The sequence below is a fragment of the Conger conger genome, chromosome 3, assembly GCF_963514075.1.
Source record: "Conger conger chromosome 3, fConCon1.1, whole genome shotgun sequence".
NCBI lineage: Eukaryota > Metazoa > Chordata > Actinopteri > Anguilliformes > Congridae > Conger > Conger conger.
Window position 1 is genome coordinate 45,918,668 of NC_083762.1, and position 17,324 is coordinate 45,935,991.

General features: G+C 40.9%; 1 protein-coding gene across 2 annotated transcripts in view; it reads right to left on the minus strand.

Annotated features, from left to right (window-relative positions):
* Positions 1 to 13,363, minus strand: part of LOC133123740 (dynein, cytoplasmic 1, intermediate chain 2a) — a 58,475-nt gene extending 45,112 nt beyond the window's left edge. The window contains exons 1-4 of one of the 2 annotated variants that reach the window (XM_061234242.1): positions 13,182 to 13,363; positions 10,180 to 10,294; positions 8,000 to 8,114; positions 6,761 to 6,851 (exon numbers count right to left, since the gene is read on the minus strand). In XM_061234242.1, coding sequence (XP_061090226.1) covers positions 6,761 to 6,851; positions 8,000 to 8,114; positions 10,180 to 10,287 — 314 coding nt within the window. In that variant the 5' untranslated portion in view covers positions 10,288 to 10,294; positions 13,182 to 13,363. The remainder of the gene's footprint in view (positions 1 to 6,760; positions 6,852 to 7,999; positions 8,115 to 10,179; positions 10,295 to 13,181) is intronic. The other variant, XM_061234243.1, reaches the window with a different exon arrangement.
* Between the last annotated feature and the right edge of the window lie 3,961 nt (positions 13,364 to 17,324).

The window sequence follows — 17,324 nt, forward strand, 5'->3', positions numbered from 1 at the left end:
ACATGAGATGACAAAATTTCAGCTTTTATTTCCTGGTAATTGTATCTAGATGTGTTAAACAATTTAGAACATATCAAATTTTGTATCAGACCACCCAATTTTTAGGTGAGCAAATGTATTGGAACATGTGACTGACAGGTGTTGCCCAGATGTGGTTAAACGATAAATAGTTCTGAATGTCTACTGTTGGTTTGGCCTTGGGTTTTGCCTGTGAAGACTGCAGTTGTGTTAGAAAAGATAAGCTAACATGAAGAACAGAGTAGAAAAGCATTTGGTAGAAAAGCAAGCCATTTTGAAACTTAGTGAAGAGGGGAAATCGAGCAAAAGACCTCAAACAGGTTGACCAAGGAAAACAACAGCAGTTGATTGTGAGAGCTGTGAAGAAAAACCTGAGAACATCAGTCAGTGACATCACAAACTCTCCATAGGGCAGGGGTGAAGGTCTCTCAATCAACCATTCAAAGACTTCAAGAGCAGCAACCTAGAGGCTATACCACAACATGCAAATCACTCATCGGTAGTAAGAATCGGAAAGGCGAGATTACAATTTGCAAAGAAGTATGGAGATGAGCCACAAATGTTCTGGAACAAAGTTTTATGGACTGATGAGATGAAGATGAACCTCTACCAAAGTGATGGAAAGAAGTGTGGAGAAAGAAGGGATCTGCTCATGTTCTAAAACATAGCTCATCAGTGAAGCACAGTGGAGGAAGTGTCATGGCTTGGGCTTGCATGGCTGCTTCTGGAGTGGGTTCATTATCTTTATTGATGATGTAAATCATGATGGTAGCAGCAGGAAGAATTCAGAAGACTACAAAAACATTCGGTCTGCCAACTTAGGTAGAAATGCATCCAAACTAATTGGGAGGAACTTAATCATGCAGCAAAACAGTAACCCAAAACACACTGCCAACACAACAAAGGATTTCATTAGGGAGAAATCTTTTTTCTTTTTTTCTAGCCAGAAAAACAACACCCCCCGAAACACAACAACTGAAAGAGGCTGCAGTGAAAGCCTGGAAAAGCATCACAAAAGAAAAAAAGGACAGTTTGGTGATGTATATGGGTTGCAGGCTTGATGCAGTTATTGCAAGCAAGGGATATGCTGCCAAATATTAAGTGTTATTTACTTAAATTTACTTAAATACTCTCTGTTCCAATACTCTTTGCTCACTTAAAAATTAGGTGGTCTGATACCAAAGGTGCCATGTTCCAAGTAGTTTAACACATCTAGGTGTAAATACCAAGAAATAAAAGCAGAAATTCTGAATTTTTGTCTTGTGCTCATCTTTTTATATCAATCCCAAATGTATTCAGTGTATTGCAAAAACAACAGAATTGGCCTTGCTGTTCCAATACTTTTGGAGGGGACTATACATAGTGTGTGAATTGTCATTCAGTGGAAAACTCCTGAAAACACAAACTCCAGCCAAACAGAGAGGAGTTCTGCAGTAGGCAAATGTTTATGCAAGTCAGGTGGAACATTACAATACATTACAATACAGCATTACAGATGACCTGGACATTCTTTGTTCCATGTTGTGTGTTGTGTGTGCATAACTGTATCCATTCTGTATCCAGTCTTATCTTTCTATTTTTTTGTAATTGCTTTGATCTTAGTGCTGAATGTAAAGCACTTTGAGCTACATTGTGTGTGTGAACGGTGCTATATAAATAAAGCTTATTATTATTTATTATTATTATTATTATTATTATTATTATTATTACCTTAATGTTTTGCTGTTAATGTTTCAAATATTGTCCTTGAGATTCACTGGGCATTAGGGGTTTTTTCTTTTCATTTGGATATGATTAAAGCAATGGGATTAATTGATTTTTAACTTTTAGTTCTATACATTTTTTTTAATAACCATGACTATATTTCCATACTTTAACTTATTAATACCCCAGTGATTTCACCCGTTACTACATAACTGAATTAAAAGAACTGAAAGTCTAATGAATAAAATAAAATAAATGTAAAATGAAAAAATCCAAAACGTAACATGTATACCACGATTTTTAATGCACAAGCAGGTGTTTTTCCAGAGGTGAATCTGTCTGTTGAACTTGCTAAATCCACCGTTTAGGTCAGGTAATGCTCAGGGCACACCTATTCATTAATTAAGTCCAGCCCTTGTCAACCTTGCGACTCTTGAACTTTCCACCATGAAACTGGCAAAAGTATTCTGACCACAGTCTAAATGGACTTGCTTGCTGCGCTTCAGACTATGTGCTAAGACTATGAAGATAGTGCAGTCCATAAGTATTTGCATAGATGTACAGCCGACAACTTCCGAGGGCCCCAGCTGTACTCAACAGCAGCCAACGGCAGAGCTCTATAGGCCTGTATGGTCAGGATTGCATTGTGTGTCTTGCTGTGAAATGTCTGTCTACATACGATGGCCTGAGGATGAAACCTGTGGTCCATGTGTGAAGGAAATGACCATACCGGTGGGGAAAATGAGTCGACATGTATGGCCTTCAGGAGGTGGAGCTCCGTGGGCCGGATGGGACACTGGGGGGAGCTAGGGTTTCCAGAGCGACAGGGGCCGCAATTAGGGGTTAAGTACAGCCTGGGGCACTCGGTCTACCCCCTCTTATTATTTGTTTGGTGCTCTGCCGGCAAAATGTAGCACAAACAAAAGTAAAATACGAGCATGTACCTTCCACCCCATCAAAAGTAAAAAAAAAAGTATTTGTGCTAGGATGTACATCTTCACACATAGGGCTAGAAAATAAAGTTCTCGATAGAACTTTCTTGACATGAAATTAAGAATTGTTGGATAATATGTTGATAGAGATCATTGCTTGGACAAAGTTGTAAACAGAAAATACACAATTATCTAATCACATAGCAGAAAGGAAGCCAAGTCTAACCAATGTAGCAGGAAGAGTGTTACGTACAGGTAGTCACACAATGTAAGTTTGGTTGAGGTACACACCACCAAGGGCCACGGTTTTGGTTGCTGTAGTAAAGAAAGTGGCAACCCAACGGCCACAGTCTCAAGCTCAAAAAGCAAAGACACTGTGTATTAAAAAGACTTTGGTAGCCTAGTGATATTTTAAAGTTATTTCAAGCCTGACAAGTCTGAACATTTTGGGAAATATACCTTGGGGACTTACCCAGACTTAGATCAGATGTTCAATTTCATTTTCATTTTTGTGCATTCACTGGCTCGGTTTCCATGTTAGCATAACGTGTTAACTTAGCATACCGACTAGAAGCCTATAGGAGTCAGTAGCCTCCCTCCTTCAAAGTGAATAAATACATCTTACAGCAACTCCAAAACGGCCTTATTTACAGGTATCATGTGAATCTGAAATACATGGGACATGCAGGAAAGAAATTGTGAAAACGAGACGTTTTCAGTTAGACAGTTGGAACGATAACCGCTGAACACACATCTTCCGTCTACCACTGGTTGAGCGCAGTGATCTGCGCACCTTCTGAAGGTACAGCTACTACCTTCTACATAACAGATTCTGTGGCTGCTATCAGAAGTTATATTATCAATAAAGGCAAATAAGCCAGCCCCTGTGGCAGCCATACATGACCAAACTACACCACCCCCCCAACCTCCATGTTTCACAAGGGAGGGGAGGTGTTAGAAATGAACTTTAATTAAACTTTATAATTATAATTTTGTACTTTATAGTTACCTCTGACCAGACATGGTTCAGGATCAGAGAACGGTTTAACTTGATGGCTTTTGTATCACAGTTACAAACAAAGCTCCACATTATCATAGTTACAAAGGAAAATCCACACCACACCTAAGGCAAACAACAGCCATCAATTGTAGTACAGAACCATAGTAGTAGAGTGGACAAAGGTGGCTAAAAGCCATCAGTCATCGCATTCAAGTCAATCTTGGACTCTGTCCACAATACCTTTTTCCAGAACTCGGCAGGCACTTTTTCGTACTTCTTGGCAAACTGTAACCTGGCCATCCTGTATTATGCAGGCAAGTAGTGGTTTGCATCTTGCAGTGTAGCCTCGAGATCTGTTTGTGAAGTTGTCCATGGACAGCAGTCACTGACACATCCATGCATACCTCCCGAAAAGTATTTCTGATCCATCAAACAGGGTTTTTGTGAGAATTATTCGCTCATCAACTGAAGAGGTCTTCCTTGGCCTACTAGCCCCATTGCAATTACTGACTTCACCAATACTCTTTCTTCTTAATCATGTATATTTCGGTAAGCATATCGTTTCGTCTGTCTCAGACTGTTTTTTTCTTCTTATTTCTCAGCCTCATAACGGCTTCCTTTACTGTCACCGGTACAACTGTAATGTTGACAATCATCAATAACAGTACCCAAAGGCAATCAAAAGCCTAGAATCAAGACTAGATAATGAAAGCTTTCTTATAACTGCACTAAGGAAGGGATTGAGTACACCTGACTAATCAGAAACGGCTGAGTAGCCAACTGTCCAATTACTTTTGGTCCCCTGAGATGACTATAAAAAGGGACAAAATTCATATGGATGTAAATACCCTCAAATTAAAAGTGAGTCTGCACTTTAACCTCATATTATTCCAATTCATATCATATCTAATGTGCTGGTGTACATAACCAAAATAACAGAAAATGTACCATTGTCCAAATACTTAGACTGCACTGTATGCTGTACAGAACTGAAGGTTTTTTCTTGTCTATTTAGTTTGTTCTCCCGTAAAACTTGAAAACTGTTGGATGTGTGCTGACAAGCTTGGAGATTTATAATTACTCTTAATAATTTATCAGTTAAATTAATATATTTATTTTCAAACAGATTGTAATCCATACACTGGTTTGTAATTTTTCAATTTCTGAGTAATAATAATCATAATAATCCAAACTATATCCAACCATCTGGTATCTTCATCTTTCAGTCAGGAGGATTGTGATACAGATCTATATTTAAATATTTTATTATTATTATTCTTTTGCCATATCATCCAGCCTATTTGCACATTAAATATAGTGCTGCATTCCAGCTGATACTGATGCTGTAACTGCCCAAGCATAAAAGACAAATCTTCATAAGAGTACCTGCACAAAGGCTTCTTACCAGGTTGAAAAAAAACAGGCAGTAAACACCCAGCAGGAGCCAGGGTTGCAGGCTACCGCAGTGTACACAAACAATAGCTTTTACCCACTGAGTGATTACCTTAAATATAATTGCCTAAAATAGATTTCTTATGATCAAGCAATAAATTGGGGGGGAAAAAACTTTGAACTTTTGAAAAACTAAAAACTTTAGAAATGGAGTTTCCCATATTACTTACCATACATTATTTTAAGTGATGAGCATATAGTGAGAAGAGAAAGAAATAGCTCCATGCTTAGGGGAGTAAATCTGCTAAATGAGGCAAATGTGACACATATACAGTATATCATGAATAAAAATGCCAGTTGTCTCAGTTGACCAATAACTTATAAGTTGTAGAGACTGTCACAGAAAAAAACAATGACAGTGACAACACAGAAAAATACATATATTAAAAAAATAAGATGAACCCGAAGATTTGCACATTTAGCACACAGTTTGCATTTATTAGACTCAGGTCTGTAAAGTTATAAATTGGGGACATGTTGGGCTCCAAGCACTTTTGCATCGAGTTCACATAGCTCACTCTCTGTTAGCCAAATAATTACCGAACAACAGTGATTTAATGGGGGCAAAAAAAACATCACCTAACAGCTATTTAAAAAAAAAAAAGACGCCATCAATGAACCAAAATTAAATAAACAGTTCATATGTTTACTTAGCTTGTTTTTATACATTACTTGCCAATATAGCCCAAAAACTGTACTTTTACTTGGTTTTGGACCACTTGCCTTAGCAACAGAAAGAACTGCTTAGCTACTGTTGCTGAACGCACTCACAGCAGTGCATTTAAACAGGCCTATGGCGACAGGTGCACAAAGAGTTGTCGTTTACCCTTTCTCTCGACTGACTGTCAGTTGATACAGCTTCAGCAAGTTGGGCAGAAAGACAGCGAGCACATGTGTCCTCAATCTCTTTGATCTCCTCATTTGTATATTCGGATTGAAATGGGTAACCCTCAGCATCAGTTGAAAAATGATAGTCAACACTGTCACTAGAAATCTTTAACCACAATTTACAGCTATGAGCCGTTGTCAACCAAATGCTATCAGATGTTGCGCAATGAGGAGTAGTAAAAGTTATGAAGTAGAATGGCATTGATAAAGCAAGTGGTCCAAAACCAACAAAAAAATGTTTTGGCCTATATTGGTATTGATTACACAATATGTATTGATGGAAGCAAATAAACATATGCCAAAGTGTTTATTAAAGTTCAGGGTTTTTTTTTTTGTTATGTTTACCCACATTAAATCAATGTTATTAGGCTATTATTTGGCTAACAAAGTTAATGGCTAACTGAACTCAATTAGCTATGCGAACTCAATGAAGGAGTGCTTGGAGTCCGACATGTCCCCAATGTATTACATAACTTGTGATGAGAAACTCAGCAGACCTGGGTCTAAAAAACTTTTCCTTGAAATTGTTAGCTTGGTTTACAGTACCCTCTCCGCATTGTCCTGACATGTATAAACTGAACATGAACTACATGTCTTAAAAGAATACAAAAGCTTCCTTTAGAACAGTGAAAGTGATGTTTTCCTTCCCTTCCTGTTCCCGCAATTACACAGTGTCACAATTACAGCACAATTCTTACAGGTGACTGAGAATGAACACTCTTTGACATAGAAATGTTAATGAGGGTGGGTGAGGGACTGACTATACCTTGGGCCCACGGCACCATCGCCAGAGTCTTGGCTCCCGGCTTCACTGGGTGTACCCACAGACTTGGAGGTTGGAGACATGGGTGGTGGGACTAGACAGTGAAACAGACAGTTATCCTCCATTACTACACAGGGCTGGGATGGTGAGAGTGGCCAAAAAGTCTCTCAACATAGGGGAGATGGGCAAGCGGTTTGTCAAGAAAAAATTATAATAATAAAATAAATAAATAAATAAAATAGAAGGGTTGTACCAAAAGAAAAAAAGAAAAACCAAAAGAAGCATGAAAAAAAAAAAAAAAATTCTATAAGTGCTCATGCAGAAGATAAAATGCACATTATCACTCATTCCCAATATCCAAGTGAACACGATAAAGTTGAAAGATTCTTTTATTTTTTTAATGCTGGTATTATTCTACAGTACCAAAACATTACAAATGTGTATACACTAACAACCATGTTTCATGGTTAATAAGTCAACAGGAACAATTAGCCATTACTTTTACTTCTAAAATAATTTCACAGTTCAGCTAGTGAAGTATAAAAATAAGCATTCTAACATGCCATTTCCTGTTCATTAAGTAACAAATAATATATTTCAGAAATGGTCCATGTGAAATAAGTCCAGGAAATGTTAAATATCAATATAAACTTAGTGAGACTTATTAGGTATTAAGTAAAACTACTGAGGATAAAAAAGTCACATGACCCGTCAGTAGTAAATGCTAGTCTTGGATGTATACAATAATAGCAGAAAAAAACACAAATCCCACTTCATCTACGATGAAATAAGTGGTATGTAAACAAGTGAATAAAACTTGCTCATGAGCACAAATCAAATTCTGCATTCACAATGAGGTGGGCCATTTCACGACAGAATACAAATGACGGCAGTGTCAACTGATTAGATGAATTATCATCACTTTCGGCGAGATATTAAACAAAAACTAAATCATCTGGATACCCTAACATTTTAACAGAAGAAACACCACCAAATCAGATGTCTTTAAATCTGATACCTCCATGACATGTCAAAACCACACACAATACTTAGAAAGCCTTTGTTTCACATGCAACATAAGCTGCTCCCAAAAATGCTCAGGCAGCAGAACAAAATCTACAATGGAATGCTTCTGCCCCCTACTGGTGGAAAAGTTCATTATTTCTACCAAGGGAGTGAAAACAACTCATTTGAAGAATGGTGTAGTGTAGCAGAAACAACATTAGCACGCAGTGCTCTCACCGACAGGGGCCTCTGGAGTGATGCCCATGCTTTGCAGAAGTGCCTCTGCCTCACGCCTCTTCTTCTCCAGGTCAGAGTCATCAGGAGCAGAGACGATGTCCTTCTTCAGGTCAGCCTGAGTAAGAGGCAAGGCAGAGAGCAAACCCCAGGATGGGCCACTGAACTCAGGCCCTTTCTGCTGTCCTGTATACATCCACTTCTGGGTTACATTTACACTTAATATAAAAGTGGGATTCCTTGCTAGAGCTTGTTCTGCTCCAATCAATTAATTTTTGTTTAAATTTGTGTAAATGTAACTAATTTAGATGTGTAAAATCCCTAACTCAGGGGGGACTCATATCTTTAATTCAATAGATTATGAATTTATTATTCCATTTCATATGCAATATATGAAATCAAGTGATATGGGTCAGTGTCATGGTTAGAAAACAAAATAATTGTGTTATCTTCTGACAGATGGACTGGGTCTAAAGGTCCATGTGACGCCCTTTCCTGGGGGTGCAAAAAGCTGCTTCGCGTCACAGTTACAATTCTGCCCGGATAGCTAGCCCAAGACTAAACTTTTAACCTGCTCCAAGGAACAAGACCATGAGGTCATTCCAATTGCTTATTTTTTGCCTTTTTCCTTTCCTTGCTCCACCCATCATAGGAGGCAAGAAAAGTAAGCAAGAAAGGGGCGTGAAGACGGTAGAATCGAGAAAACGTGAATGAGACAATTGGATGTCCTTGCTCCTTCGTCATTTCGAAGCCACATCAGTTACAGACGCAACATACATCCAGTGAGCATTTTATTAGGCATTAAGACACTATTTAGACTTATTGGTCTTCTGCTGCTGGGGCCAGTTACGGTAGCTATTTAGGATGGGCCCTGGTGCAAGATGTTTTTATGGGCCCTTCCTCTGACAAAAAATGCCAACCAAGATGCAGGCATGTGCACACAAATACAAATAACCTGCGCGCACACGTGCACGCACACACGTGCACAGGCACGCGCGCACACAGCACACACAGCACACACAGCAAACACAGCACCATGAGACAGATATTTAACCGACAACACTATTTTTTTTGGCTCATGAACTTTGGTTACTGGGACACAGGCTACTTCGTTTGCGATACTTTAGAACATTTGTATTAATCAAGTCAGAACCTTGGACCAACATGGATGGTAATAGAATCAAATCAACAAGCCAACAAATTAACTAACGACAGTTGGGATGCTATGCTACTTGTGTCAGTATTAAAGGAAAAGCACAACACAATAAATTTACTGAATGTATTGTTCACTGTGTTCTTATGCCTAATTCACTGAATGCATTTTTTTACAATAAAATATGAATTAATATGAAAATCATTTATTTCCTTAGCTTTTGTTTTATCTTTCAACTTGTCATTATTTTAATTTTTTTTTAACAGTATATTTAAATTTATTGCAGGTACTTATTCTTATTATGGACAACTCCTCCTCCAGTTGATAAAACTAAACGGACCTATTTGGTCACTTCCTCTTTGTTAAGTGATACAATTTATACTTTCTATTTCATAAGGTTTTTTTAAAACAGCCCCCTGATTTAACACTGGTGGAACACTAGGTTTACAGCCGAAAACCAGTCCAACAATTGAACAACCAAATCAAATTCACGGTAAAATTTCTCCTGAAAAAGTATAGTAGGCTAATGTTATATCTAGCATGCTATCGTACCTGCAAGGTTTCGCCGCCACCGGGTGCAGTGATTGCAATGGGCAACTGAGATGAATGAGCTGAAATGAGCTTCCTCCGTAGGGTTGCTGGGCTCAGCCTTAGATATAGGTTGAGGAGCTCGGACATCCGGAGGGAGCTCAAAGTGGAGCCGCTCCTCCTTTGCGTTGAAAAAAGCAATTTGAGGTGGTTCAGGTGATTAGGATGCCTCCCGGGCGCCTCCCTTTGAAGGCTTTCCGGGCACGTCCAACTGGGCGGAGACCCCAAGGTAGACCCAGAACCCGCTGGAGAGATTACGTATCTCTCCTGGCCTGGGAACGCCTCAGGATCCCCCCAGGAGAAGCTGGAAAGTGTTGCTGGGGAGAGGGACGTCTGGAATACCCTGCTCAGCCTACTTCCACCGCGACCCGACTCCGGATAAGCGAAAGACAATGGATGGATGGATGGAGCAGAGCCTCTCAAAGCATACCCATGCACTCACCTCTTTCTTCTTCCTCTCCTCCTCTTTCCTTTTCTTCTCCTCTCTGATCTGTGCCAGGCGTTGCTTCTTCCTCTCCAGCTCTGCTTTCAGCTCGCTCTTTTCCGACATGGTGAAGCTGGGAACACATGCAAGCATTTGTCAAAGGACAACTGATCTAATCTTCACTGTCCTGTCTTCCCAGGCCTAAATCCAACTGCACTGCACATTCTCAGATTTTGAGGAACCCCTTTTACCATCTTTGTAAGAGCATCACAAAATAAATTGTTGGTTGTAAAATGTTTTAGCATGTAGGTAGTCTCAGCATACAATTGAAAATGCTAGTTTTGTTATGCAGTAACAACTTAGCTAAAATGATTTTCAGTCGTCCCTTCAATAACATGCCCATAGTCCGTTCTTTGCTAGCCAGAATTTATACTTGATTTTCTTACACATGGGGGTTAACGTTTTTACTGTGCAACTGAATTACAAATACTGGTCAGAGAAGCCCATATGGGGGCTCAACATGTTCCAGAGAACCTATCCAAAACGTAGATAGCATTCCTATGTACAAGTACTTTTGTAGAAGCACACAACAGTGAAATGAACAACAATAATTCCTCCAGAGAATTTTTCTCCGTCTTTACAATGAGAAACTCTTCTGTATTAATAAAAAACCCACACAGGCCCAGCCGGGACCTTAAGGGGTTAGCCAATGATCTTTTTCTTGTTGGACCCATTAGCCAACTGTGGCCAATTACCAGCTGTGTCTTCTCAATTGACAGTTCTTTTTTGTTTTTTTGGTGTGTACGCTTTGAAAGAGAGCATGGTCGAAGAAAAATTGGTGGTACAAGGGAGTTCATGTAATTTTCTTCGGTGCAATAAAAGGAAGCGTCAGGACTCCTCGTTTTTGAGCAGAAAGACAGAAAGCCGTTAAGTTGGGTATTACTCGAAGGTTGCTGACGAGTGAACGGTGCAGCTACAGCCAACTGGCTATAATTAGCATCTTCGCCCTGGAATCGAAAAGGAATAGTGGTTGTGTTCCCCGGTCTCTCCCAACTACGGTTCGGAAACAGAAGCAGGAAAAAGTAACACCGTGAAAACAATACCTATTCTAGCCTGATCCATGTCATCTGTGAAGTTCTAAAATGCATAGAAATTGAGGTTCCCCATGCTTGTTTTGTCACCGTACGTGTTATAAAATAAGGAACCGTGGTTGCTAAAACAATGGTATCGAAAATTAATTCAATAGAACCGTTACTTTAATTGTTTCCGCTGTTAAAAAGGATTGGATTGAAATCAACGCACTCTGGCCATGCGGTTTAGGGGATTAAACAAGATTCCATTGTATTTTGTATTAGAATGACTGTTATTATTACGGCAATGTTAGGCCTATTTCTTGTATATGTCACTGCGCGTCATTAAATGTGCCGTTGAAATAGCAGGCGCAACGTATCCAACCTCCTGGAATGCGTGAAATTCCCACGGTGCCAATTGACGAGTAGCCCCCCCAGGTGGTTCTGAGGTTGAGAACCGAAAGCTGGCACCTTCGGTTTCGAGACAACTTTAAAACCATCTTCAAGAAAAGCAAACACTATGACGTTGGGATCTATTTATAACAAAGACTGAAATAACGTGAAGAAAAAAAACATTCACCAAAACGACCAATAAAACTCAGCAAAAAATCTAAATACGCAGGCTTTTTTTTGGCACTTTGGTTTGTGAAAATGAAAGTAACGTCATCACACGTAGTACACTCATAATCGCAAAACTTTGGAAGTCGCCATTTCATTGACTACACTTGGGCAGATCATTGTTGACTCAGAAAACACATGACTGCCGCCAAGCGGTTCAGCAGCCCCGGCCTATGACGAGCACTAAATTAAGAAGCTGTGTTTGTGTGTACACAAAGTCATAAACAACCATTTGTCAAGTATTTCTGAAAAATGAAAACATAAAATAAAAAAACGTTTAGAATTTAACGTTACAATACATTGGTCTACAGCTAGCTACTTCTCCCAAAAATATTTTCATTCAAATTACGTGTTCAAGAGGTTTGTAGCCGTACATCTGGAAAAACACTGAATGTTTTATATTACTAGTTGAAGTTCTGACAGTTCGTTGAGAACCATTTTGTAACAACCGAAGTTTAGCTAGCCTAGCTAAGTTAACATTAATTTAATTTGATTCGGCATAAGTTCAAAGATGCTACGTGACGCACCTCAATTAACAGTTATCTAGCTTTCTTTGGTGTAACTTAGTGAGCGAGCTAGCTAGCCTATGTCAGGTAGCAACTTGCAGCATGGCAAGCGAGAACTGTTAACGTAATAGCTAACGTTAACTTTAATTCGAGTTAAAATTACGTGCTAGTTAACGTCAGTTCAATTAATTGGTGGATTTTGTTACAATATCTCACGTTAGCTTGCTATGCTGGTAACTTAAAAGACGTGTTAGATAGCTAGACTAGCAGGTTACAGTTAGTGGTAGCGCAATTTAGACGGTGTGTTCAGTTTATTCTTTCTTTAACGTTAGTCAGTGTAAAGTAAATAAGCTAGCTATCCAGCCAGCATCATCAGCCTACGTTACCGTTGGTTATCTAAAGCTAGCCACACATTAGCATGCTAACGAGCAGCCATTATGTAGCCCCACCCATCGTTGCAGACTGTCATTGTGTGCTGGAGACGAAATACAACGTTATGCATTTGATTAAATGCGTCTGCGACCACTGGATTGGTGATTCTAAGTTTGCTAACGTTAGCTAATAACTATAACTTTGCCAAATACGCACCAATGAAACGAACCTAGCTACGATATCCAACATTAAGTCAGCTAACGTTAGCAAGCCATCTACCAATTGGCACACGTCGAGTTCATCATAGAAAATAAACCACCTCTCGAGCGCATAAGCTTGGCTAGTATTGTCGCTAACAGTTTTGGCTAGACTAGGATATCCTAAAGAAAAATATCACATGATGAGGTGCTTATATAGTAGCTTTGGGCGTTACATTAACTTATGGTCGACTAACCTTGGAAAACTCCTTGGCTTTTTTTCCAAAGACGTGTATCTTGAATAAATTACAAGTTAGCTAGCTGTCTGTCTATCCACTGAAGTGAATACAACATATAACGTTATCCTATTTTGCGTTCCGCAAGCTACAAAAAAGATGGAGATGTACGGATGCCTATGAAGGACAAGCATTCGTCAAAGCAGAGCCACGTCACACTCGCGCGAGGCTATCGCGTACTTTACGTCATTGAACTGTAATATAACTGGAAAGGAAACGTGTTCACGTGGTTGTATTGAAACCCATTCAATTCTGTTCTTCCATTGAACTGTAATAAACCTGGATAGGAAACGTGGTCACGTGGTTCCATTCAGGCTCACTCAATTCGGTTCTCTCCGGAAGTGGCACCGCCGCAAGGTGGCTGTCATGACCCACAAATAGAATAATTGATGAGCCTGACATTCATTTTCTAGTGGGCCCCCTTGCCCCAGGCTTAGTGGTTTACAGCTTGTTTGCTGTAAACCTTTAAGCCAATATACTGCCAAAGTATTGTTCTACATGCATTGTTTTGAGAACAACTGAAAATAATATCATGAACCAATGAAGGCTAATTAGGTACATTTACATTTTACATTTTAGTCATTTGGCAGACGCTTTTAATCGAAAGCGACTTACAAGTGCATAGGTTCTTCCACAAGTTAAAGCAACACATCCATAACTAGTAAAATACACATGAAGTGCTGTTCTAAACATACAATCATCATAAGTGCAATTCTATTTTTGATTTTAATTTCAAAAATGTTTTAAATTTTTTTTTTTTTTTGGGTTAGATATCAGAAAGGGGGGGAAATCAGGAGGTAGGACTAAGGTAAGAGTTTTAAAAGGTGTTTGTGTTTTTAGTCTGCAACAAAATAGGGGGAATAGGGGGAGGGATTCTGCTGTCCTGACAGTGGTAGGCAAGTCATTCCACCACTGAGGAACCAGAACGGAAAACAGGCGTGAACGTGCAGCTCGACTGCCAGGTGCTCGTAGTGAGGGAACCAAAAGGCGACCAGAGCTGGCAGACCAGAGTGGTCGAGCTGGGGAGTAGGGAGTGATCAAGGATTGTATGTAAGGTGGGGCAGTCCCCTTAGCAGCCTGAAATGCCAACACTAGGGCCTTGAATCGGAGAATAAGAATAAGAATAAGTACTTGAATAACTTTTCTAAATAAGTTTCTTCCTTACTTTTTATATTTAAGTTACCAAGTCAGTAAACTCCATCACATGGATAGCATACACTTGTGTGTCAGAGAAAAATAGTACAGCTTATAACTAAAATCTAAATCTTTGCATTATCCATAGGGACCTTGCCCTCCCAGGCCCAGAGGAGCTAGACCATGCACCAGAGGATGAACAGAAGGATGAGGAAGTCCCAGCGAGGGAGCAGGATGGATCAGGCTATTATGTCTGGCAGATGATTGTGGATACTGTCTTCACCCCATGATGCACCAGTCCTTTCACTGAATGCTCTCATTTCCCCTATCTAATGGCAACATCAATAGCTAATACAAATTGTGTATTTTTAGTAAATGACATTACATTACATTACATTACATTAATGGCATTTGGCAGATGCTCTTATCCAGAGCAACGTACAACAAAGTGCATACCCATAACCAGGGATAAGTGTGCTGAAAGGGGGAAGTACAATTTCAACTGCTACCTGTACAACAAAGATAAGGACCAAGGCCTATTTGAATTTATTTATTTCTTCATTTATTTCTTAAACAAACAAATAAACAAACAAACAACAAAGCAAAAGTGACCAAACTTAACTAGCCAAACACTGCTTACCTAGCAAAACTAAAAATACCGATAAACAAAAAAGTAAATCACAAAAAGACAACAATTAAGGTTCACAGGGAGGTAGGGAGGGACAGGGAGAGGTGCTGCTTGAAGAGGTGCGTCTTCAGTTTGTGCTTGAAGGTGGGAACAGATTCTACAGTTCTGACCTCAACGGGGAGTTCATTCCACCACTGTGGAGCCAGAACAGACAGTAGTCGTGAGCATGAGGTGGAAGTTCGGAGAGGGGGAGGTGCCAAGCGGCCTGTGGAGGCTGAACGAAGAGGTCTGGCAGGGGTGTAGGGTCTGATGATTTTTTGTAGGTAAGCTGGGGAAGACCCCTTAACTGCTTGGAAGACTAGCACCAATGTTTTGAATTTGATGCGAGCCATGACAGGCAGCCAGTGGAGGGAAGGAAGCAGGGGGGTGACGTGAGTATTTGGGAAGGTTGAAGACCAGACGAGCTGCTGCATTCTGGATAAGTTGGAGGGGTCTGATGGCGAACGCTGGGAGGCCAGCCAAGAGGGAATTACAGTAGTCCAGGCAGGACAGAACCATTGCTTGGACCAGGAGCTGGGTCAAGTAGGGGGTGAGAAAGGGGCGGATTCTCCGTATGTTGTATAGGAAGAACCTGCATGACCGGGTCACCGCCGCAATGTTCTCGGAGAGGGAAAGGGTGCTGTCCATCACCACGCTGAAGTTCCTTGCACTGGGTGATGGTGTAAGTGTGGTATCCCCGAGGGAAATGGAGAGATCCAGATGGGGAGAGGTATTAGCAGGGATGAATATCATTTTAGTCTTACCTGGGTTGAGCTTTAGATGGTGGTTGTCCATCCAGCTCTGGATGTCACTCAGGCAAGCAGAGATACGGGCTGAAACCTGTGTATCAGATGGTGGGAACTAGATGAAGAGTTGGGTATCGTCCGCATAGCAGTGGTAGGATAGCCTATGTGCAGCGATAACATGGCCAAGGGAACGAGTGTAAAGAGAAAAAAGAAGCGGGCCTAGGACTGAGCCCTGGGGAACTCCTGTGGCAAGGGGCCGAGGTGTCAATACCGTACCAGCCCAGGCAACCTGGAAGGAGCGACCAGAGAGGCAGGACTCAATCCAGTCCAGGGCTGTGCCACAGTTGCCCGTTGCTGACAGGGCGGACAGGAGGATGGAGTGATCCACAGTGTCGAAGGCAGCAGAGAGATCTAGAAGAATGAGGACAGAGGAGAGGGAGGCTGCTTGTGCGGCATGGAGTGATTCACTGACAGAGGGGAGCGCGGTCTCTGTCGAGTGGCCCGATCTGAAGCCAGACTGATGGGGGTCTAGCAGGTTGTTGTTAGAAAGGAAATAAGAAAGTTGACTAGAAGCGGCTCGTTCTATGGTTTTAGAAAGAAAAGAAAGAAGAGATACCGGGCAGTAGTTCTGGATGATGGAGGGATCCAGAGTAGGCTTTTTTAGCAGCGGAGTGATGTGGGCCCTCTTGGAGGATGCTGGAAAACAGCCAGAAGACAGGGAGGAGTTGACAAGGGAGGTGACAAATGGGAGAATGTCAGGTGTGATAGTCTGGAGAAGAGAAGAGGGGATAGGGTCAAGGGCACAGGTTGTAGGGCGGTGGGAGAGCAGGAGTTGAGAAACATCAGAGTCTGTAAGGGGGGAGAAAGTGGAAAAGGAAGGGATGGGCCAAGAGGGGGGGAAGAGCACAGAGAGGGGGGCCGTGGTTGTAAAGGATCTGCGGATGTCTGTGACCTTCTCATCGAAAAAATCAGCAAAGTCATCAGCAGCAAAGGAGGACTGAGGTGGAGGAGGTGGTGCGCTGAGGAGAGAGGAGAATATAGAGAACAGTTTCCGGGGGTTAGAAGTGGAGTTCTGAATTTGTGTTTGATAGTATTTTACTTTGGCAGCAGAGACAGCGGAAGAGAATGCCGCCAGGAGAGACTGGTAAGTTGTAAGGTCTGAAGGGTCTCTGGATTTTCCCCACTTCCTCTCCACTGTGTGTGTAGGGGAAAATTCACAGAACGAAAGATCTCCCTCCTAAAAGCATGATAACCAATCACAAGTCAAAATCAGACTCCACCTTAGTGAGCAGGCTGGTTCCTCCAAAACTCTCGACAATGTGTGCTAAAAGTTTATCAATATATCTGTATTAAAGTATGATATGTACCCTGTATAGTTTCAAACTGATTAACTGCTAAATTGTGCTAGGATTACACAGTGAGCCCAGCCAGCTGGCAGGGGGGGGCCGTCTTGAACTGTGTAGACCAAACTGTCAAGGACAGGGGCAGAGCAAGATATGACTGTACAGCTGATTTCTCCGGGACTCTCAATGTTTTATGCCAGGAGTGTATCTATTT